This window comes from Terrapene carolina, unplaced genomic scaffold, assembly GCF_002925995.2.
Source record: "Terrapene carolina triunguis isolate 2854851 unplaced genomic scaffold, T_m_triunguis-2.0 Scaffold58, whole genome shotgun sequence".
In the NCBI taxonomy this organism is placed as follows: Eukaryota; Metazoa; Chordata; order Testudines; family Emydidae; genus Terrapene; species Terrapene triunguis.
In genome coordinates, this window is record NW_020664409.1 from 52,226,865 (window position 1) to 52,249,807 (window position 22,943).

General features: G+C 42.9%; 1 protein-coding gene across 1 annotated transcript in view; it reads left to right on the forward strand.

Annotated features, from left to right (window-relative positions):
- CLVS1 (clavesin 1) overlaps positions 1-22,943 on the forward strand; it is a 112,379-nt gene that overhangs the window by 23,227 nt on the left and 66,209 nt on the right. The window contains exon 2 of the mRNA XM_024198454.2: positions 16,271-16,445. Within this exon, the coding sequence (XP_024054222.2) occupies positions 16,271-16,445 (175 nt within the window). The remainder of the gene's footprint in view (positions 1-16,270; positions 16,446-22,943) is intronic.

Consider the following 22,943-nt stretch of genomic DNA (forward strand, 5'->3'; position numbering starts at 1 on the left):
TAAAAGTATGTATAACATAACACAAGCACCTGGCCCATGATCGGGATCAAACATCTGTAAATATCAGTGCACTATATTATAAGGGAACTGGTAGTGACCCCTATATTTAGGTTGCCTTAAATTTTAGGTTGTATAATACTTTTGTAATTAGTATTATCTGAGATGTTCAAACAGCTGCATTGGTTGCAGCAGGCCTTTGAAGTGCATTTCCCAAGAAATATCATTCCAGTTTAGCTGAGTTACAAACTAGGATTACCATACGTCCGGATTTTCCCGGACATGTCCGGCTTTTTGGGCTCCAAATCCCCGTCTGGGGGGAAATCCCCAAAAGCCGGACATGTCCGGGAAAATCGGGACATGCGGGGCCGGCGGTGCTGGGCCGGGGGCCGGCGGTGCCGAGCCGGGGACTGGGCTGGCGGTGCAGTGCTGGGCCGGGGGCCGGCAGTGCTGGGCGGGCCGGGGGTGCTCGGCCGGGGGCCCGGGGGCCGGGACAGGGACCGGCAGTGCTGGGCGGGCCGGGGGTGCTCGGCCGGGGGCTGGCCCGGGGCCGGCACCCCAGAGCCCGAGCCGACCCAGGCTGGAGACGCCGGGGGGGCCAGACTGGGCTGCGCCTCCTCCCCCCACACCCCCCTTACCTGCTTCAGGCTTCCCGCGAATCAAATGTTCGCGGGAAGCAGGGGAGGGGGCGGAGTTGGGGCGGGGACTTTGGGGAAGGGGTGGAGTTGGGGCGGGGGCGTGGGCGGGGCTGGGGGCGGGGTCGGGGCCCCGTGGAGTGTCCTCCTTTTGGAGGCTCAAAATATGGTAACCCTATTACAAACTGTTAAAAAAACATTATTTCCCTTCTCTCCTTTGCAATCCTCAGGAAACTTTTGGAGGTCTGTCAAAATAATAACTAAACATATTAACATTCTAAGGGTAGGCCCATACCACCACCACAGGAGCTGCAGCACTAGCATATTTGTACTGGAAATGTCTGGGAGCTGCCAGTGCAACTGTAGTCAGTGGCGTAGCCAGGTGGAACGAACAGGGGGGGTGGACGTTAAAAAAGGCGCCACCCACTGCGGCGATTGTACTCATGGGGCGGCGCTCCGGATCTTCGGCGAGCACTTCGGCGGCGGTCCTTCACTCGCTCTGGATCTTCGGCGGCACTGAAGGACCCGCCATCGAAATGCCGCTGAAGACCCGGAGCAAGTGAAGGATGTGCCGCCGAAGACCCAGAGCGCCGCCCGGTGAGTACAAGCGGCGCAGCGGGTGGCACCTTTTTTTATGTCCGCCCCCCCATTCAGAGTAAAAATTAAAAAGGTGCCACTTGTGTTCAGTGGCTACGCCTAGCTACGCCTCTGACTGCAGTGGCAGCAGGGGAGAAAGAACCACAGAGAACTGAAGTCAGCATTTATTTGAGAATATTTGTGAATTTAGAAGGTTTTTGTTTGTTTGTTTGTTTTTGCTCTCATTGTTTTACTATTTGACCAATTCTACCATCAGGTATGTATCTATTGTAAGAATAATCAATTTGTGCACAAATAGGTTATTAGGCAGTTGTTAGAGATCTTTGTTAGCATTAACAAAACAGTGGGTACAAGAGAACCAGAGGGTATCATTTACTTGGCTATTCAAAAGTCTTTGATGAAGTTCCTCACAAGAAGCTTTTCGGGAAAGTTAGCAATGATATGGTGAGAATTAAAAGCTTTAAAACTCCTTAAAAAGACTTGAGGCAAAGTGTAGGAGTCAAAAATGGCCAATTATCAGCAGAGGTTAATAGTAAACTGCCCCAGTAGTAAGATTTTTGTTGTTCATGAAGGTGAGGTTAATAGTGAAATGGCAAAATGGGCACTTAACGGAATGTTATAGGTTAGTGAAGATTAGGAAGGAGTGAAAAGAATTCTAGATTTAGCTAATCATACAATGAGCTAGTAGATGATGTTCATTGTAAGTAAGTGCCAAGTTTTATCATATGGGCATATCTGGTACTCAGGTCCTTTGTCCTTTATACTTGTACACACTGTTGGATTCTGAATTACTTTCACCCTCTCTGGAAAACATCTACTCATTCTTGACAGGACAATTAAGAAGCATTCTCAAAGCACAGTGATGGTCAGAAAATATAAGGTTAAGTTATATTAACTTAACTGGAGAACAAATGGAAAATGTCGTTATGTATGTTGACAGTCTATCCTCACCTTGAATACTGAATTCATTTTTCGTCATGTAGTCTAAAAAACATGGGTATGGCATAAAGATAAATGTTCAAAGAAGGGCAACGGATATAATTTGTGGAAGGTAGGAGTGAAGGAGGCATCCACATCAGAAGAGATTAAAAAGCCCAGAACTATGTAAACTGGAATGGAAAAAGACAGGAGATTTAAAAGAGGTTATATAGAACAACGTATGGTACAGAGAAGCCTGATTGCTCCTGCTCATGCCTTCCCATAATAATAGAACAAAGGCAGAACCATGTTATAATTAGACAGTACATTTAAAATGTACAGAAGGAAATTGGTTTTTTCTGTAATGAAAAAATTAACTTGTGGAACTCACTGATGCAAGAAATTGAAGCAAATAGCTTAATATGATGCAAGAACAGATTATAACACAGTGTTTGAATAAGAAAAGACTATGCAATTACACAGGCTAGGAAAAAACTACAAAACCCATCAATTCTCATGCTTCCAAGCATAAACTGTTTCACAAAGTGGCATTAGAAAAAATATCCTTATTATCATTATGATTAGTAGTATTACTATAGTGCCCAGAGGCTATGGTGTACTTACAACATTGCAAGGTGGGTGAAGGGAGATTTAAGCCTGCCCATTGAAGTACCCAGCACTGACCACTGATGGAGAAAGAATATGGGATTGGATGGACCATTTGTCTGTTTCAGCACATCATTTCCTAGATTCCTAAAGAAGAAGTTAAATAAATCATAAATACCCTTCCAAAATAACCATCCGTGATATTTTAAGTCAACTTTTTTGTTTTTATATAGACAGGTATTCTTTGTCCAGTCCCTTGTGCAAAAAAGCTACAGGATTCTATAGTAATAAATCGGAACACTGCAGTAGGTCTGTTGTAACCAGATTGTATTTGGGGCTGTACCTGTAGAATTTGTAAGGGCTGCCACAGCCTCAGGGTGCATTTACATAAGTAAAAACAACATACTGCCCAGGACTGGCACCAACAGTGAAAGACAGACACCCTGTTCCCCACTCCTTTTGAATGTAAGAAATGTGTGTATATCCAACATAGGTTTGGATACTAAATAGCCAAGAAAATAGAGAATATTTTAGAGGCATTTTCCTGTTTAAAAAAAGAAAAAGAAACAGAAACCAGAGCACATATTGCACTGGAGCTAGATTGTAGCATTTACCCTGAGCAGTAAGGAGCAGTGTGCAGCCACACACCTCTTTGTCATCTGCCAGGGTCTTGATTTTGCAAGGTGCTGAGGACACTGTTCTACCCCCACCCCCAGCAAAGTACTTAGACACACACAACTTTAAGCATTTGAGTTGTCCTGTTGAAATCAAGGGCATTACTCCTATGCTTAAAGTTAAGCATGTGCTTTGGTGCTTTGCTGGATCGAGACAGAGTGCTCAGTGTCTTTTCAGATCAAGTCCCAGGAGAGCTCAGGGAAGGATTTTTGGAGCTTGAGCGAGCATAGGGGGAGTACCCACTTTTCACCATCCCTTGGAATGAAGCACCGTGGGATGGTACAGCATGTTCTTCTCTTCATGGACTGGTGCAGAGGGAAACCACTTTGCCATCGCCCCACCTCCTGCATGTCCCTCCCCGTAATCTTTTGAGGCAATTCCAACTTCCTGAGTTTCACTGTAGGCACAGTTCCTATGCTCACCCCACACCCCCAAGTGCAGAGACTCTAAACATCCTTGGCCCTTGTCAGGGCCGGCTCTAGGCACCAGCAAAACAAGCTGGTGCTTGGGGTGGCACATTTTTAGGGGCTTGAGAGCCTGGGAGGGAGGGGGAGACTCCGAGTGGCCGCGGCGCGGGCGCCGCTTCTCCCCCTCCCTCCTAGGCTTGGGAGCCTGGGGGGAGGAGGCAGGGCTGGGGATTTGGGGAAGGGGCGGAGTTGAGGCGGGGCCGGGGGTGGGGTAATTAAAAAACGGGGGGGGGGGGGAGGCGGCCAAAATTGTTTTTGCTTGGGGCGGCAAAAATCCTAGAGCCGGCCCTGGCCCTTGTGTAGAAGGAGAAGGATCCCTCCCCCCCCCGCATACTCATTCTACGATCAAGGAAAAAACGATCATTTGATATGTGTGTCCACATATGAATGAGCATATGTAGGAAGAGATTTGTAACATAGGGTTGAACGCAGATCATGTGATGCTTTTTTTCCCCTTTGCTTTTTACTGGTTGCTATGGAGTCCTATTGAAGCAGTAAGTGGTATCAAAAAGCCTCATAAAGGGATAATACAGGTATATAAAAGGACTTCAAACAGAAACCTAATATGGTGAATATTTCTGTACATCTAAGAAGCACTCACTGACAGATGCAAATTCTGAGAAAAGATAAGAAAAAAATGACTATGCAATTCTTCTGTGAGTTGGAATATTTCCACTCCATTGGGAAACCTCAAAGATCCTCAGCTTGCTGGGAGGAAAGAAATATATCCAGAGGAATTCAAAGCCAATCAGGAAATGTGGGGGGAAGCAGTCCCCCTTTTAATCATGTTAAACTACATGGTAGTTTTTTGACATGGACAAATATCCTTTAGAGCCTAATCTTAGCCCACCAGACTCTTCTTACTGTTACCCCATACAGATTTGAACCAAGGATTTCACAAAGCTACTGCACTGACCTATTTCATCCCTTTATCCTGGATCTATGGTTACCTGGAAACAATATTTATATTCTCACACACATGCTGTTACCAGATTTGCCCGTTACTTTAGGGTATGCTCATTTATTAGGGTTACTCTTCTGGGGGGGGGTCCTATAATTCTATCAATGTACTGCTTGTGTCACTTGTGTTTTCATATGGAGCTCTACTTCTCCCTGCTGCAAGTTCCCTCCCAATGGAGCTATCCCGCACGACCTAGGTTCCCCAGGGCTGGGTTCTTCCAGCCCCAGAATCAGATGAACACACACACATTAACAGAGCATGTCTGAGCAGACCGGGTCAATCAGCACTCCCAAGCTGAACCCTTATATGTCCCTGGACTCAGCAGGCTGCGTCGAACAGCACCTCCAAGCTGTCACCCTCATATGCCACGGGCACCGCACCGGAATAGAGTACACCTGAGCAGGCTGGGTCAAGCAGCACTTCCAAGCTGTCACCCTCCTATGCCCCAGGTTCAGCACATCCCTATCCCCACTTTCACATTACAATTGTTCTAGTAGTAACCCACTTGATGAACACACCCCACAGGATTTTGTGGCACTGCAGGGATCTTTAGCTTAGGTATGAGGCGTGTTGCTGCAGAGCGAATGGGGAAGCCAAAAAACACCCGGGGGGGGGGGGGGGGGGAGGGGGGGAGAGAGAGAGAGAGGGAAGCAACCAGCTTAACCATGAAAGTTATTCATTGCCAGGTAATAACCATAGGGGAGCCAAACAAACAAAACAGTTACAGTATTAAATCTAACTTAAATTTGATTATAAAAGTCAGGTTTAGAAAACTATAACTGATCACACAAGTCAGGGTCAGAAGGCTATATCTAGAAAGAGAGAGAGAGCTAGGTTCTCACCACTCTGTGAAGCTTGAATCGATCGGGGGTCCCAGGTGGTGGTGGTAGCTGAGGGTCCAGAGTGCTGGAGACAGGCAAAGCTCCCAGCACAATCAGTCAGGAGAAGAAGAAATCTCAATGGAACTGATGCAGATTTTGGATCCAGGCATCAGAACAATTACTTGAGCATGGGTAGGGGTTTTTGTAGGGAAAGAACAATGGTTCAAGGGAGAACACTAGATTTGTTTATAGGTAAACTGATGGCTCAAGGGAGTATACCAAAGTTGTTTTGTTCAGGCCCGACAATAGGAACTGGTCATTCCTGACTATGGGTGGTGTTCCTTGGAGGGAGAGCTCACAATGCAATTAGGGAGCGTCACTATTTTGGATACCAATAAACGATTTATTACTAGAATTGGTCTGATAACTACTGAGCTGGGTGTGTGCAAGTGTGGGTTCATTAACATCTGGAGCAGAGATTCCCCCATCATGAAGTGCTTCCCTGCTTTTCTGGTCCCAGAGTTCAGTGCGGTTCTTGCCCTGGAATCTCTGTTCTCCATTCTGTATGCTAATGGAGATGCCTCCATGTCCCGTCTTCGATGCAAATGAGTCTTGGGGAGTTGCTTTAATCCTGTCACCCTTATCCCATGGGTTTAGGCATGTCTCCCATGGCCTTTTCATTGCTTTTTTGGTAAGTCTTTCTTCTGATTGGTTTTGGTTCAAGCAGAGGCTGTGGGGGGGGGAGGGGGCAAGGTCTTTCATGAGTCAGACAGGCTGGGTACTGCACCCTGGTTCCTCAAGAACACAGAGCTGATAGATAACAATGCTGTATAGAAAAATTAATTGAGCTACAGTAACAAAACAATTAGAAATGTCTGCCTGGAAATGATGTACAATAATGGCCTTATCTAACTAAAGTTGATGTTAAGGAAGAGTAAATTGGAGTTAACACTAATTTAATGCTGGTTCTGGTTCTGTAGAGATATGAACAAATTCTGATTTACTGTGATGGGCAAAATGAGTCTGATCCTCATCAAAATCTTGTATTGCAGTAAGCTAATTCTCTGTTTTGAGTGTGCTACTAAATTGCTCATATTTTTCAGGAGATGAGAGAAAATGACTAACTTAACTTGTTGGATTCTTTCAAGAAAATAACTAGGGCTGATTAATATATTTGTGGGAATAATCTTAGTCATTTATCCCTTTTCCTCTGTTTGTGAATCAAGGACAAATGTAACAATTTCTGTGAGTATATATGTAATTCATAATTTTGCTGGATAGTTTGGACAAAAAATTTTCAGTGTATGAGTTGGCTGTGAAGTTTCCTATTTGAGTATTCACTACTTTTGGAGAGTGCTTCGTCATCCAAATCACAATGTGCTTTTTTTCTGCTTCCTGATTGAAACCTTTTAAACAGGAAAATGATGACCAATCACAACCAACCATCACATTTTGAAGATCAAATACTGAAACATATTTCTAGAGAACTGTTATAAATAATAATTAATGATAATGATTGTTATTACCATAGTTCCCAGTGGCTCCAATCAGTTTGGGCTGAATGTGGTTCAAACATAGGAACAGACAGTCTCTGCCCCAAAGAGCTTAAATTTGAAGGCTCTGATCCTGCAGGCACAATGTGTGAACTGACTGCTGCATCCACGCAGAGCTCAATTTATGTCAATGAGGCATTGCATGAGTGCATCAGTCCACAATTTGCAGGTTTTGAGTCAAAGAGCCTAACAAACAAAATAGAGTGATGAGAATAGTAATCCCCACTGGTCATCTGTTCAGCAGAGATCACTGAAAGTCACATGAAGTTTAACAATTTGCACAAACGACCAAGCCCTTTCTAATAATAAATAAATTCAAGTAAATTGGGCCCCTCTCATTGATACTCCAGGAACAGCAAAGGGAACTACAAATAAAACAATAATAAATAATAATGCCTGGCTCTTATACTGCACTTTTCATCAGTTGATCACAAGAGCTTTATAAACAAGGTGCACAATGATGACCAAGACTCTTTCCTGAGTGGTTCAACCCATTCCTGTGGCTGAGTAGATCAAAATAGAGCTGCCTGCATTAGCTTGCCTAAATCAGTATTAAGTTTCACCTACCATTGTGCGGCTCATTCACGTCACTTTCTTGGGTCCCTCTGGAGTTCCCTTCATAGTTTCTTTAGATTTGATTAACCTACATCATTTTGGGGAATTGGCAAAATTTGCCACATTGCTCTTCACCTCCTTTTTCACTTTTTAAAGGAAATATATTACACATCCACAGTCCTAGTAGGAATCTTTTTGGTATTGTACTGTCAACCTTTTCTAAACTGAAAATTGGTCATTTATACTCAGTGGTGGTGGGGTTTTAGTTGTTATTTTGTCTCTTAGCTTGTTTCTAATCCATGACAAAACTTTATTTCTTATTCCATGCTACTTTGACTCTTTAATAACCTATTGTGAGAAACTCTGTAATAACCTTATCAGAAGTTCAAATACATTTAATTTGGTTCTAGTTTAACCACTATTTTGTTGAGATGAGTTACATATTCTAGTACCTTGGGGAAATAAACTTTTCCTTTACAGAAGCTGTTGTCCCCATTATATCATGTTTACCTAGCAGTTTTATAACTCTCTAATTATTGTTTAAATAAGTCTATATGGTGCTGAACTGAAGCTCAGTGATCTATGATTCTATGATATCTACAGGTTTCAGAGTGGTAGCCATGTTAGTCTGTATCAGCAAAAAGAACGAGGAGTCCTTGTGGCACCTTAGAGACTAAAAAATTTATTTGAGCATAAGCTTTCGTGGGCTAAAACCCACTTCAACGGATGCATGCAGTGGAAAATACAGTAGGAAGATATATATACACACAGAGGACATGAAAAAAATGGGTGTTGCCATACTAACTATAACGAGAGTAATAATTTAAGGTGGGCTATTATCAGCAGGAGAAAAAAAACTTTTTCCAACTCTGCAGTTTCTCGTTGGAGTCTGTTTTTGAAGTTTTTTTGTTGGAGTATTGTGACTTTGAGGTCTGTAATCGAGTGACCAGGGAGGTTGAAGTGTTCTCCAACTGGTTTTTGAATGTTATAATTCTTGACGTCTGATTTGTGTCCATTTATTCTTTTGCGTAGACACTATCTGGTTTGGCCAATGTACATGGCAGAGGGGCATTGCTGGCACATGATGACATATATCACATTGGTAGATGTGCAGGTGAATGAACCTATGATAGGGTGGCTGATGTGATTAGGTCCTATGAGGGTGTCCCCTGAATAGATATGTGGACAGAGTTGGCAACAGGCTTTGATGCCAGGATAGGTTCCTGGGTTAGTGTTTTTGTTGTGTGGTGTCTGGTTACTGGTGAGTATTTGCTTCAGGTTGGGGGGCTGTCTGTAAGCGAGGACTGGCCTGTCTCCCAAGATCTGAGAGAGTGAGGGATCGTCCTTCAGGATAGGTTGTAGATCCTTGATGATGCTCTGGAGAGGTTTTAGTTGGGGGCTGAAGGTGACAGCTAGTGGCGTTCTGTTACTTTCTTTGTTGGGCCTGTCCTGTAGTAGGTGACTTCTGGGTACTCTTCTGGCTCTGTCAATCTGTTTCTTCACTTCAGCAGGTGGGTATTGTAGTTGTAAGAATGCTTGATAGAGATCTTGTAGGTGTTTGTCTCTGTCTGAGGGGTTGGAGCAAATGCGGTTGTATCTTAGAGCTTGGCTGTAGACAATGGATTGTGTGGTATGGTCTGGATGAAAGCTGGAGGCATGTAGGTAAGTATAGGGGTCAGTAGGTTTCCAGTATAGGGTGGTGTTTATATGACCATTGATTATTAGCACCGTAGGGTCCAGGAAGTGGATCTCTTGAGTGGACTGGTCCAGGCTGAGGTTGATGGTGGGATGGAAATTGAAATCATGGTGGAATTCCTCAATGGCTTCTTTTCCATGGGTCCAGATGATGAAGATGTCATCAGTGTAGTGCAAGTAGAGTAGGGGCGTTAGGGGACAAGAGCTGAGGAAGCGTTGTTCTAAGTCAACCATAAAAATGTTGGCACATTGTGGGGCCATGTGGGTACATGCTACAGCATTTGCTATCCTTCAGTCCTGTGGTATAGCAGCAGATTTGAATGAGAATTTGCATATTTCTGTTAGTAGTTGTATCACTTCATCCTTAATGGCAATGATGAAGCAAAACACTTAAGCACATGCTCAACTTTATACATGTGAGTAGTCCCACTGAAATCAGGTTACGTCCCATTGAAGTCACCAAGACTATTCACGTGGTTAAATCTAAGTATGCTTAAGTACTTTGCAGATTGGGTCCGGTGATCTCAAAACGCCTGGGTGATACCATTTCTCAGAAATATATGTTTCTTTCAGCACCTTAATCTCCAACAGTACCTCATCTTTATCAGTTGAAAATTGTAGGTATCTCCTCAATATCCTTGGTGGTGATGACTGAAGCAAATAAATCATTTAGCTTTTCTGCAATGTCTTTATCCCTTTTAATTGTTCCCTTTGTACCTGATACTCCACTCAGCCAATTAATTCTCTCACAAGTGGCTTACTCCTGCTATAATTAAGTAATTTCTTATTTACTTTTTATAAATTTGACTAATTTTGACTAATCTGTCTTGAAATCCCTTGTTCCTTACTACTATCTTCCATTCGACTAACTCCCCATTTTTTTAAGGATACTTGTTTGGCCTGAAGACTTCTTTTATGGTACCTTGCTATTCAATCAAACTGTTAGTTGTTTCCTTCCTTCCTGGCTTTTGTTGTTGAGTAGGATGTGCATATCTTTGGTAACTCATTAGTGGCAGGCTGAAGTAGGCTCCATGCTGAGGTCACACAGTGGTATTGTAGTTCCCTTTCTTGACACAGCAATTTATATCACTTTTTGTAAGTGTGTCAAGCTGGTGTGTGTCGGGAGTGGCGGGGGGAGGGGAGGGAGAATGGAAAATTGAGCCAAGTAACAAAAGTGGTGGAGTCCCAGAAAATTCTTGAGAGTTAATGTATGGAAAATAATTTGGATGCAAATCAGTGAAATAGCTGAGTGCTTCGCATGAAAGCCACAAGATTAGGAAGCTGAGGGCTTCAACCTCAAATGGGATTCAGCATGATTTCCATAGAGATTCTGCATACATTGACTGGCATGCTAGCAAAGAATCCACCTAGAGTATCAGTGTACTGCATTCATGCTTAGTTGTACCTCACCCAATAAAAGAAACAGCATTAGCATTCAATTTTATGTGTCATGTCCTAGAATATGCAAATTTTTAGACAGTGTGTGACAGTATGCAGGAAAATGCTAGATTAGTTAATCCTCCCACACTCACAAAATCAGGTGTTCAACTCTCCCACAAGTAACCTTTATTAAAATCAATGGGAAATGCAGGTGATCAGTAGCTCTGTTAATCTGGTCATTTAGTTAGGTGCTTAAATACTGATTTTGGTACCCATGATGTAGATTTGGGCCCAATCATAACAAACATTTCAGTATGATTTAGAATTTAAATAAAACATATTCATGCTTTGTGCAAGCAGTTCTCATCCATCCCTAAAATGACTCCACCCTTCTTCTTTTAAGGTGTCAAAGGTGGCCGCACCAGGAACATCCCTATGAATGTTCTGTAAAGCAGGGCCGGCTCCAGCTTTTTGCCGCCCCAAGCGGCGAAGAGGGGGGGGAAAAAAAAAAGCCGCGATCGACGGCTGCTCTACCACGCTGCTTCATTCTTCGGCGGCAATTCAGCAGCCGGTCTGAGGGACCCGCCGCCGAATTGCCACCGAAGACTTGGCCGTGCTGCCCTCTTCCATGGGCTGCCCCAAGCACCAGCTTCCTGCGCTGGTGTCTGGAGCCGGCCCTGCTGTAAAGGAAGCTTTCCTGGCCAGAACTAGGAGACCAATCCATTTCTGCACCCTGTGTAGCCCTATTTGTTGCTTCCTACAGTGATGAGCATTACATCTGTTTTTAAAATGGCATATGTTGGATTAAATTCAGCCCGGGATTATTCCACTGCCCCCCCCCCCCCCCGGACATAATCCAGGGTACAGAGCTGCCATTGGCAGAGCATCCACCTGAAATGATTGTGCAAGGGGCCTGCAATCCCCTTTCTGTTTTGATACCTACAACAACCCAGGACAGCCCCAAAAAGAGACAGCACAGTGTGAGGAGGCATGGCCAGTATATCATGATTATATTTTCCAATTCAGTGCCTTCTACTAGAAAGCTGCTACTAGTATTCATGGAGGCCTGACCACAAGCTAAAGCAACCCTCCCATGATGTGACAAGAATGCCAATGGGGTATGAATTGAGGGCACAGAGTCTGAAGGAGAAATTACTTTTCCTTTATTGGAAGTTCATGGTTGTCTGAAGTGTTTATTGGTTAAATCCTACTAGAGGTGTTGTATTAATTTAGATGGATTATATGGGCCAAAAGTATTCACGTAACTGAGTCACTTGGTCTGGCCATTAAACAGTTTCAAATGAGGTTCATTTGAAATGTAAAGTATTAAGTACAGCTTTCATTTTAACAGCTTCCCTTGTTCCCTTTCCCTTTAGCTGGAGAGAGTTTTTAGAAGGAAAAACCTTCTTGTTTGACAGTCTCTTAGATGGTATTAAAATGGTAATAGCTGTCCTTTGTGGGGAAAAGAGAAGAAATTAGCTGAGATGGGCTGGAGCTCTCATTGTTGCTGTTGTTGTTAAAGTCCAATCCCATTCCCAAGAAGACAAAACAAGGCAAGCACAGACACAAAGGGGAAAGAAAATAACATCAAAGAGAAAAAATGCAGCTTCTGTATCTGGTGCTGACTCTCACCTGCTACCTCGCTGCTGGAAAAACACAGGCACAGCACAGTCTTATCAGCCACTCGATCTGGCAAACTTGTACCAGCATTGGGCTGTTTAGGGCATTTATTTTAGCTGCCTCTTTTTGGTCACAGGCCTGCAGTAGTGTTGCAAAATATGCAGTCTTGGCAGGCAAGGCCAGACTCTTATCAGACAGAAGGGAAAGGGAGAAGAGTAGGATAGGATAAATGAGGTGAGGAAGGAAAAGGATACAGGGGCGGCAGGGGGGAGAAATGGAGTCCCACATTCTACGTGGTGTTCGGGATTCAGCCAATGCCAATAGAGGTGGTGGCGTCATCTGGCCCAGTCTGGTCAGGACATTTTTCAGGATTAGGATGATGAAGGCTGGGGTGATGGTGGCAACCATGATGATGAAGCTCACTCCAGTAGTCAGGTTTTTTTCTAAAGTCTCTTTCTTTAAGGACCTCCAAAGGGAGTGATGAGTGGAATAGCCTGTCCTCTCATTATTTTGTGCACCAATTAGGCCTAGTTGCTGACACTCCAATTTTTGTTTACTGATTTCTGGTTCCACACTTTTGTTGATTACCAGCATGATCTTAACACAGTCCTTGAGTTATATCAATAGGCTTTTTTATTTGGACTAATTCAGTCTGTTTCCCTTTCATACCTTTTCCCACCAACATGTGTTATTATAGGTTATTGTCACCTTTTATAAACTGTCACTCACTTTTTACAGTTGAGCTCACAATTAGGGTAAATCTGAGGCTCACAACAGAGGCTGACGAGTGGACCTGGCCACCGATTTTGGATGTGGCTCCAAAGAATGGTAAGGGAGGAAATGCTATATGTACATTTGGTGCTTCTTTGACAATGGGATCCTTAAAATTAATAGAATAAATATTCAGCTGAGACACCGATTAATTTATTGTTGTGCTTCAGCCTTCCACTTCTGAGGAAAGCACTGTCTTTAGTTTGACTTCCAACTCAGATTTTTTGGTACTATTTGGTTAGGTTCCCAGTAGTCCCCTTGTTGTTGCTAGGGTGCTGATAATACCCAATGCCAAGAAAGCTAAACGCTCTTTCATCCCAAACCAAAGTTGTCACTGATCTCAGTGACATCTGCAAGCTCTGTGATTATCATACGTTGCTCTAGTGATTATACTTTGAAGGGTATTTTTACTATGTTATGAAGCGGGAACAAAGACGCACAGAAAATAAACTGATTCTTCAGGATATTAGAGAGACAAGGTGGGTGAGGTAATATATTTATTTACCAAATTCTGTTGGTGAGAAATACAAGCGTACGAGCTTACACAGAGCTCTTATTCAGTTTAGGGCTACAACACCACACAATACAACAGTCTTCAGGATATAGTTTCTTCAAAGCATAAATTGTAAACTTTTAGATCAAAATTTGTCAAGAGGCGCGAGCAAAACTAAGGGCTGAATTCAGTCCTGACAGATCAGTGGAGTTGCCCTTCATCTTATGTAGGAAAGGCAAAACCTGCTTTAAGACTATGCTTGCCATTTTTTGTTTTGTTTAATAAAATAGAAACAATATACCTTCAATGTACAATGACTCATTAAAGATTAAAGAAAACAGCAAAACAGAACAGAACTAGATTTTCCATGAGAGAGCACAGTGTCTCTCCCCCCGTCACAGGCAATATTAACTTTGAAAACAAAATGGCAGCCATCTTTCCACATGGTCAGAGGTCTTCGAAATTAAAAAATACAGTGCAAAGATAACAAAGACTATTGTACCAGTACATTACATCACAGGCACCAACTCTGTGGGTGCTCCAGGGCTGGAGCACCCACAGAAAAAAATTAGCGGGTGCTTAGCACCCTCTAGCAGCCAGCTCCCCCACGCCCCTCCCAGTGCCCCCCGTCTCCCAGCAGCCCCACCGATCAACTCCTCCCGATTGCTCCTAGCACTTCCAGCACACCGGCGGCCCTGCCGATCAACTCTGCCCCTCCCTCCCCATCAGCTGTTTCATGGTGTGCAGGAGGCTCTGGAAGGAATGGGGAGGAGCGGGGATGGGTCACACTCAGGGATGGGGTGGAACTGGGTGGGAAGAGGTTGGGTGGGAAGAGGTGGGGACTTGGGAGAAAGGATGGAGTGGGGCCTAGCGCAGAACGGGGGGGTTGAGCACCCCCCCCAGGCCCGGAGGGAGCCAGCGCCTATGCATTACATAATCATTTCCATAAAGACTAAGCTATATTTTTTTGGAGAGAGACTCATGCTCATTATTTACCAAAGAAACTTTCCCAGTCCAGAATTACATGTTAAGAAAAATGTACAGTGTTTCCTTCTCTCTGTTTATCTCTCCCTTCTTCATAACTACAGATGTTAGTAATTATTATCTGTGAGATGACAGAGCCCCTGCAGTCAGCCTACTGCTAATTAATACAGAGTTCCTATTTTGATCTGTTGTCGTTATTTTCCATTTTATGCTTGAACCATATAAACTGGGCAATGGCTAAAATGTATTATACAAAAAAAGAACCCTTCCCTCCTTTCCAAATAGCCTCTCTTATTTATCGGTATGTAATTTATGCATGTGTTGTACAGACATGCCTGTCTGTTTCTAGTTTTCCTCCTTATAATGCAGACAAATTGTTGGTGGAATGTATCGAAGGTGCAGGAATTCAATAGGATGGCTAGCTCAAGCAAATTTTCTTAATAAAGCTAAACCTTGTTCTATGCACTACTTATTTCACCCACCTGACGGCTATTGTCTCAGGTTTATAACAGGGTTCTCTCTCTCTTTTTTAAATAAATATAATCTGTGGTTTCAGGTTTCACAGGGGTAGCCGTGTTAGTCTGTATCCGCAAAAACTATGCGGAATCCTAGCGGCACCTTAGAGACTAACAAATTTATCTGGGCATAAACTTTCGTGGGCTATAACCCACTTCATCAGATGTGGGTTTTTTTTAAACCTTTGGTTTGACACCAGTTTATTGCTTCTTACTCCAGAAATGTTCACATTCTAATGGGCTTTCCTTACTCAAAGATTTTAGCACTGATGTCTATACTTTTGAGTTACTGTGCTGTTTCTATACCTTGGAGCATGCCAATGTATGGCCAGGACAGTGCTGGCTAGGAAAGAATATATACTAGGGGCCAAATCCTCAGCTAGTGTACACCTGGTACTCCCTAAATTATAGGCTATGTTTCTGTTTCCGAAGTGAATGACTATAGCTCATAGAATATTTTCTTCCCGTGAGAATGCTGATTTGCATCAGGTGAAGATCTGTCCATAGGTCTTTGATTGATCAGGGTCTGTGAGTGTGAATTTATCACATTTAGTTTCTAGTTGTTACCGGATTCATTATTTTAAAAAAGGAACAGAACAGCAAACAATTAATGAAAGAGAACACTTGAATTTTGTGAAGCACAGGAAAATCTGTCTGATGCATGTCTGTCTCATTAGCTCTGTGGGCTTGCTAGTTGTCATAGTTAATGCAGAGTGTTTTAAACTGATAGCCTAAAGCGCTTTCATTTACTATAGACAAATATTTTTCCAATGCAGCTGAGCTAAAATCTATTATAAGGGATGCCACAAAATGTCAAGAGATTTAACTCAGGATCTATTTTATCCATCAGTGAACAGATGTTATCAAATCAAGGAATACCTTGGTGATGCTTTTTAAATATCTGTCTTTTCTAAAGAACTTCACCCAAATAAATATCTGTTTCTTTGTACATGAAAAATCCCTGGCATATCTGCATTTCCTGTGGTCTGAAGATAATTACAACCCTTTATGTTTGCTTTGGCCTTAGGAACTCCTTCATAGATATTCTACGGGCTATTCTGTTGTCCTTGGAAGTTCTCATTGAAGATCAAGAGCTTCAGATAAACGGCTTCATTTTAATTATAGACTGGAGCAATTTCTCCTTCAAGCAAGCCTCCAAGCTAACACCGTCCATCCTCAAACTGGCCATTGAAGGGTTACAGGTATGTGGAATGTGAGATGCATGCATGTATTCAGTTAGCTAGGTTTTGTCATTGTAGTCAGGATAATATTTCTCAGAAAGCAAAGGGGAGAAAAATCAATAAAAAATTTCAATAAGAAAAATGATTTGAGTATCATCCAGTTGTAGCCTAGCCCTAGTTTCAGATGTTCATTTTTGATTATCTATTGCTTTCATTTAAACGCTAAATCATCATTGCCACAGGCATGTATTACTTACTGTAGCAATTAGAATAATGTTTAGAGATTTGAGATTTAATCCATCTGAGAGTTCCTAGGGATTAAAATCCAGCAACATCTGCCTTATGAAGCATGCCGTACATGTGCGGGTGCATATGTATGTGCAGGGTGGTGAAGGGAAGGGAGTAGTTGTGATTATCAGGAGATGGAAATATACTGCCGAATCATACTCTCAAATATATTTGGGTTTGGGGTGTAATGGGAAAGAGGGAGGAAAGACTCCCTGAGGGAATCAATGTACTGCCATTCAGACTTCCCTAATTTCCTGCAGAAGCTCTCCAAGCATGATAATACACCAGACATTAAATTATGTTACGGTCCAGTTCAGAGGAGGTACGTGCATCTGACACCTGTAAGCAAATAGGAACAAGGTAAAACTACATGAAAACCAGATCTGTATACAATGGGTCCACAGCATGCTTTAAAAGAGCTGTTATAAAGAGGATTGTGATCAACTGTTCTCCAAGCTCACTGAAGGTAGGACAAGAAGTAGTCAGCAATCTGCAGCAAGGTTAAATATTAGGAATTTATTTTTTAACTATAACGGTAGTTAAGCTGTGGAATAGGGAAACGGTGGAATCCCTGCCATTGGAGGTTTTAAGAAGAGGTTGGATAAACATCTGTCAGGGATGGTCTAGATCCTACCTCAGTGCTAGGGGCTGGACTTGATGACTTCGTGAGGTCCTCTATCTGGCTCATTGGCCTAACACCCTTACTTGGATACTTCAAGAAACCACTCCAGGGTTCTGTCTACTTGATGTCTCTGTAATAAAGTCCATATGAACTTCCCTCACTGGGGATATATTACATTCAGTCTGCCGGCCGCTTAGGTATCCTCTCAGGACCTTTCACAGGCTTCTTCCTAAAGCCCCTCCCAGGACCTTTGACTGGAGAGACCCAAAGTTCCAACCCTTTTACCAATCTCTCCCTCAGAAAAGTGAGCCACACCCTACTCTTTCCCAGCCTGCCTCATCATGGAGACTCAGTACAAGTCTAACTTCCCACCAATCTCCCTTAAATTCAGTAAAGAGAGCTGTCCTTGTCCGCTTTCCCATCATGCTTTGCTGAGAGGTCTACAATTTTCATGTGCCTTGGAAATTGCAACCTCTTCTCTTCCCTCCAGAATGCCTTTGTTCTGGGAAGAAACTAGGAACAGGCCAGTGCTGGATCCAGAACCTCTCTTAAAGGGCCATCATGCCCCATTACAGTCCTCTAGGTCACCTTGTTTGTTTCTGTTCCTGGATAGAATGAACATAACTCTTAGAATCAGGTTTCTGGTGAGAATGTTAATAGAAAAGGCATTTAAAATAAGATTTCTGCAAATATTTTACAATATTAGCAAGAGATTAGGTGTTTCTGTGAACAGTTTAGGTACTTACATGGCTCCCACTTAGCATCTACCTCCCAAGTATTTATGTAGCTATCCTCACAACACCTTCTGTGCTATGGGGAATTAGTATTATCCACAATTTTACAGATGGCAAACTAAAGCAAAGAGAGATTAAGAGATTTGCCCAAAATTACACAGGATTGAACCCAGATTGCCCGAGTCCTAGTCTAGTGCCTTAACCCAAAGCTTTTTATTACAGGTTCTGAGGCTGCCTTATTTTCTGATAAACCCCTGTGTAATGTGCAAAGATTTCATTTGTTTATCTATAGGATGCCAGTCTTAGTGGCAGATGATTTCTTAAATTTTTTATTTAAAAAGAACACACAGATGATTGCAATAAATATATGTGGAAATAAAAATAACTGTTTCTAGAACAAATTAAAACAAGGGGAATGTGTCATGGACTGTGCAGACCACTGGAGGATTCCATTTGCAATGGGAATTGTAAACGCTGCAATTTGGATTGCAAAAATTGGAAAACAACGCCTTGACGCTTCTTGAAGATTACTACACCTCATGACTTCCAATTGTTCTCTTTTTTGTTCAACATAATCTACCAATCTGACACCAACCAGTACTGGGCCATTCATCTGGCATCAGAATAAAGGAATCAGAAACTTCTTTAGAGCATTCAGACATATTAATTACAAAATCATTGTGGAGATTGTAAGTCAAATACTGTTATATAAAACACAGACTTTTCAAGTGACTGATTTCCCTGTTTAAACCGTTTCAGTAACTTTTTCATTTTAACATACCTGTCACTATCCTAATAAAATTTTTAGTTGTTTCAGATGCTTTTGAAATATAAACAAGACCTATATTGGAGCGGGAAAAAGAGAACCACTGTATGAGTGTGTTGCTTCTACTTTGGAGGTGCCTGGATTCCCAGGCCACAAGGGGCCATTGTGATCATCTAGTCTGACCTGTATAATACAGACCATAGAACTTCCCCAAAATAATTCCTAGAGCAGATCTTTTAGAAAAACATCCAATCTTGATTTTAAAATTGTTAGTGGTGGAGAATCCACCATGAATCTTGGTAAATTGTTCCAATAGTTAATTACTCTCACCTTTAAAAATGTATGCCTTTTTCCCAGTCTGAGTGGAAGCATTTAGGAGGTCTCAAGGTTTATCATGTCCGCAAAATATCTAAGTGGTTTTAGTGCTTTGTAAATATCTGCAGCCACTAATCTCCACATGCAGATATTCAAGCAGGCAGATTAAGGGAATATACCCGTTCCCTTTTTTAAAGAACAATATTGGGCCAAACTTATCCCTGCATCAGACCAGTGAAGTGGATGGAGATACAACAGGGATGAAATTAGTTCATTATTTTATGATTACATATGGGGTTGAACCCAAGTCCTGATCTCTACGGAGCTTCAGATATGAATTTTCCAGATTCTCTTCCTAATTGGCTGAACCTAAACTCCAAATCTGAACCCTCTCTCTCAAGTCTTAGGGAAACTGATCTGGATACAAACTCAGTGCTTTGGGCCCATCTTTGTTTGAAATCTAGGATTATCGAAAAATAAACATTAATGGTTTGATTGAATAATATTAATCTATGCAATAATGTTTCTTGTCACCTTTAAGATGCAGCATGTTCTCTATCCTGGTGAAAGAGAAGCTGCTTGTCTTTGCAACTCAGCCCTTTTAGTTTTTCTCAATCTGCTCCTGCAATGCAATAACACTAAGTAATGAGAATGGATGTTATTCAGTACACGTTAATTAATTCTGTAGAACCTCCGCTAGTTATACCTAATATGCTTGATAGTAATGAAATTATTCGTATATAGTTGTTATGCAGATTTCTTATTTATGAAGATTTGCAGATGTACAAATTCTAGTTAAAACTCAAGTTGGCCTGAAATCACATTTTGCTCATATTCCCATTATTTATTGGATTTCTCTGTATGTAAGATCACACCGGTGAGTTTATTATAGCTCAACAGGGTAGCTCTCCTGTTTCGCAATTACCCTATTTAATGACCTAAAATAGAGCTAGTATCACCATCTTAAACAAGGGTCGTTCTAATGCTAAATAACTATGTGTACAGTGTGGCACTTTTAATTATATCTCAAATGTGCAAGGACAAATGTGTTCTAAGCAAGGCTCTCATTAATGAGGTTCATTCTTTCATCATGAGGAAAGAGTTGCTATATGTCTTAGTAGATGCTCTATTTCTTTCTAGAGTTTTTCTATTTCTGTTTCTTTCACTGATGTCTGGGGGAAGGGTAGATCTTACAGAAAAATGGTCATACAGAGGCAAAGGGGGAAAAGATGATATTTATACAAAAACAATATACTATGCCAATAACTTGCTGGATTTTGATTTCTATTTGTTTTTAGCATTTCTGTGTGAGCAGCTTTTTCCCCTTCACAGCCTTTCTCTTTCTGCTTGCTCCTGCTGTGAAGTCATATTTCTATGTCTGCGATGTTGGTCTATTAATTATCCCTAAGGTTGTGGGCAACATTGACAGTAGTTTCAGTTAGATTAGTTCATCAGGGTTTACCTATAACAACATTTATTTAAACAATATATTCTTGGATAACTAAAATAATTCCAAGAAATATAATGAACTGTGGAAAATAGTCACCACAATCCTTTTTGTAGGGTGACACATTTTGGAGTGTTCCATTGAGATGCTTAAGAAAATTAGGTCAGAGGAATAGCTGCTGCAGTGGAGCTGTACTGGTTGCAAGGAGAAGTTCAGAGATTTCCTTTGCCCTGCCCAGCATTTCTGCATAGGCTGCAGCTATTGTACTGCAGCCAGTGCTTTCTGAGTACGAGGGGAAGAGCATTCCTAGGCGCATTGACCATCCCAGAAGGGGTATGGGTGGATGGACTGGGGCCATCGCCCATTCCCTGCGCAAAGGCAAATGCCAAAATAAATATGTCTGTGTGGGCTACTTCTTTTCTGAAGGTGCATGAAGGGCTGCCAGTGAATATGGTCAGGGCTGTCCCTAGGTGGGTGCGGGACCCAGGACAAATCAGCCTCCTTGCTACTTTCCTCGCCGTCCACCCGGCGCGCCCACCCGCCCAACCGCTGCTCTCCTCCTCGCTGTCTGCCCGCCCGCCTGCCTCCTCACCCCCACCCGCCTGCCCACCTGCTGTTCGCCTCCCCATTCACCTCCTCACCTGAATATCGGGACAAATGGTGTCCCGATTGCACATCGGTCAGGACGTGGGACAAAGGGCTAAATATCAGGACAGTCCCGCTTTTATCGAAGAGCAGGGCCCCCTACAGTGTGGGGCCTGAGGCAGTTGCCCTGATTCACCCTACCCAAGGGACGGCTCTGAGTATGGTCATCCTGGAGACACTGAGCTTTCTTCTGCCATATGCAGATGTAACCCTCTGCCAGGTGGAGCCAGCAGCAACAAGGGCTGGGTTCAGTATCTAGGGGTTCCTTTTCAACAATACAACACAAAACCGGCTCGAACCCCCACCCAGTGACCTGGGACAATTACACACCAACCCTGGGCGCCTCTAAGAGGCAATACTTCCCCTCTCGCAAGCACAGAGTCTGAGTGTAGCAAAACCTTTTAATAAAAGGAGGGAATTAACTCAGCATTAATTTGGGAAAACACCACAACTAGGGTTCATAAACACAAACCATGAGCAAAAGACCCACCCCCAAGTAAGTTGGGCAATGTCCTTTTCCCCTCAGGGTCTTACAACCCAAAAGTCCCTTTAACGTGCCCGTCCTTTCTCTGTACCCCACTCACAGTTGCTGTCCTTGGCCAGTGCACTACCAGAGTTCAGAGGTTCATCTGCAGAGTTCACCTCCCACCCTGTGTGGAAGGCAGGGGGTGGTAAGGACGAATCTTACATGCTGCACTCGCTCATTGCCCCAACGGCTGATTGTCACGCCTCTACGGGGCTCTGCTCTGACCCTCTCCACCAGCCGCCCTGCTGGCCGCTTGCCGCGCCTCTCTGCCAGCTTCCCAGCTGGTCACTCACTAAGATGTCTTCAGGGCTTCCCCCCCACACACAACACAGCTCTCAGTGATTTCAGCTGTTAGTGGGGAAGCCTCACTGCTGTTGCACACTGGGCAGTCTCTTGCAATAGAGACACTGTCCCAAAGTAGGTTTAATACTTAGACCTAGGTATCAGTGATTTCATCTCTGCAGCATGTAACAAGACTCTCAATTGAATCTAAATTAGCTCTTTTATTATACCATGGGGTGAGGAAGGGTCAAATGGTATCTAGGACCATTAAACAGGGCCCACACCACCAAGTACAAGTACCTGTCCCCACCATCTTTCAACTCATTGGGCTTTGGAACCCATGTCCCCTGCCTAGCAGGTGTCATTCAGTTGAAGGTAAGTCCCTCCATTGGGGTATGCCAGGTACAGTTCTGCTGTCCTCAGTTCACACAACAAGGATAACAACCCTTTATTATTCCTGTCTTAATAACAAAGAGACTGGGGATCCAACACCAGCCACAAGTGATCATTTGGGCAAGCAATCCCATCACGATGAGCACCTAGGCGGGGTGGGTGTGTCCATGCAAACAAGATCAGCTTCTGAAGTCTTTTTCCACAGCTCACCATTAGATGTCAGGGGAGAGCTCATTCAGACTCTGCTTACACAAATATAATGTCTCCAGCAACTGGTGCTCTGTTCTAGTATGTGTATACACACACATATGCATGCACAAAGAAAGATCACTCAGCCAGCACTGAAGAGCAGCCACCTATAAGTTCACATGTGACAGCTTCTTTAACACCACGCAGAAACACTACAAAACACTTGAGAAAAATCAGGACAAGTGGTTCACAAAAACTGATCCCAATTTGATTAGTTTAGTAAAGAAATCTAGAAGATCAAAGGATCTGGAA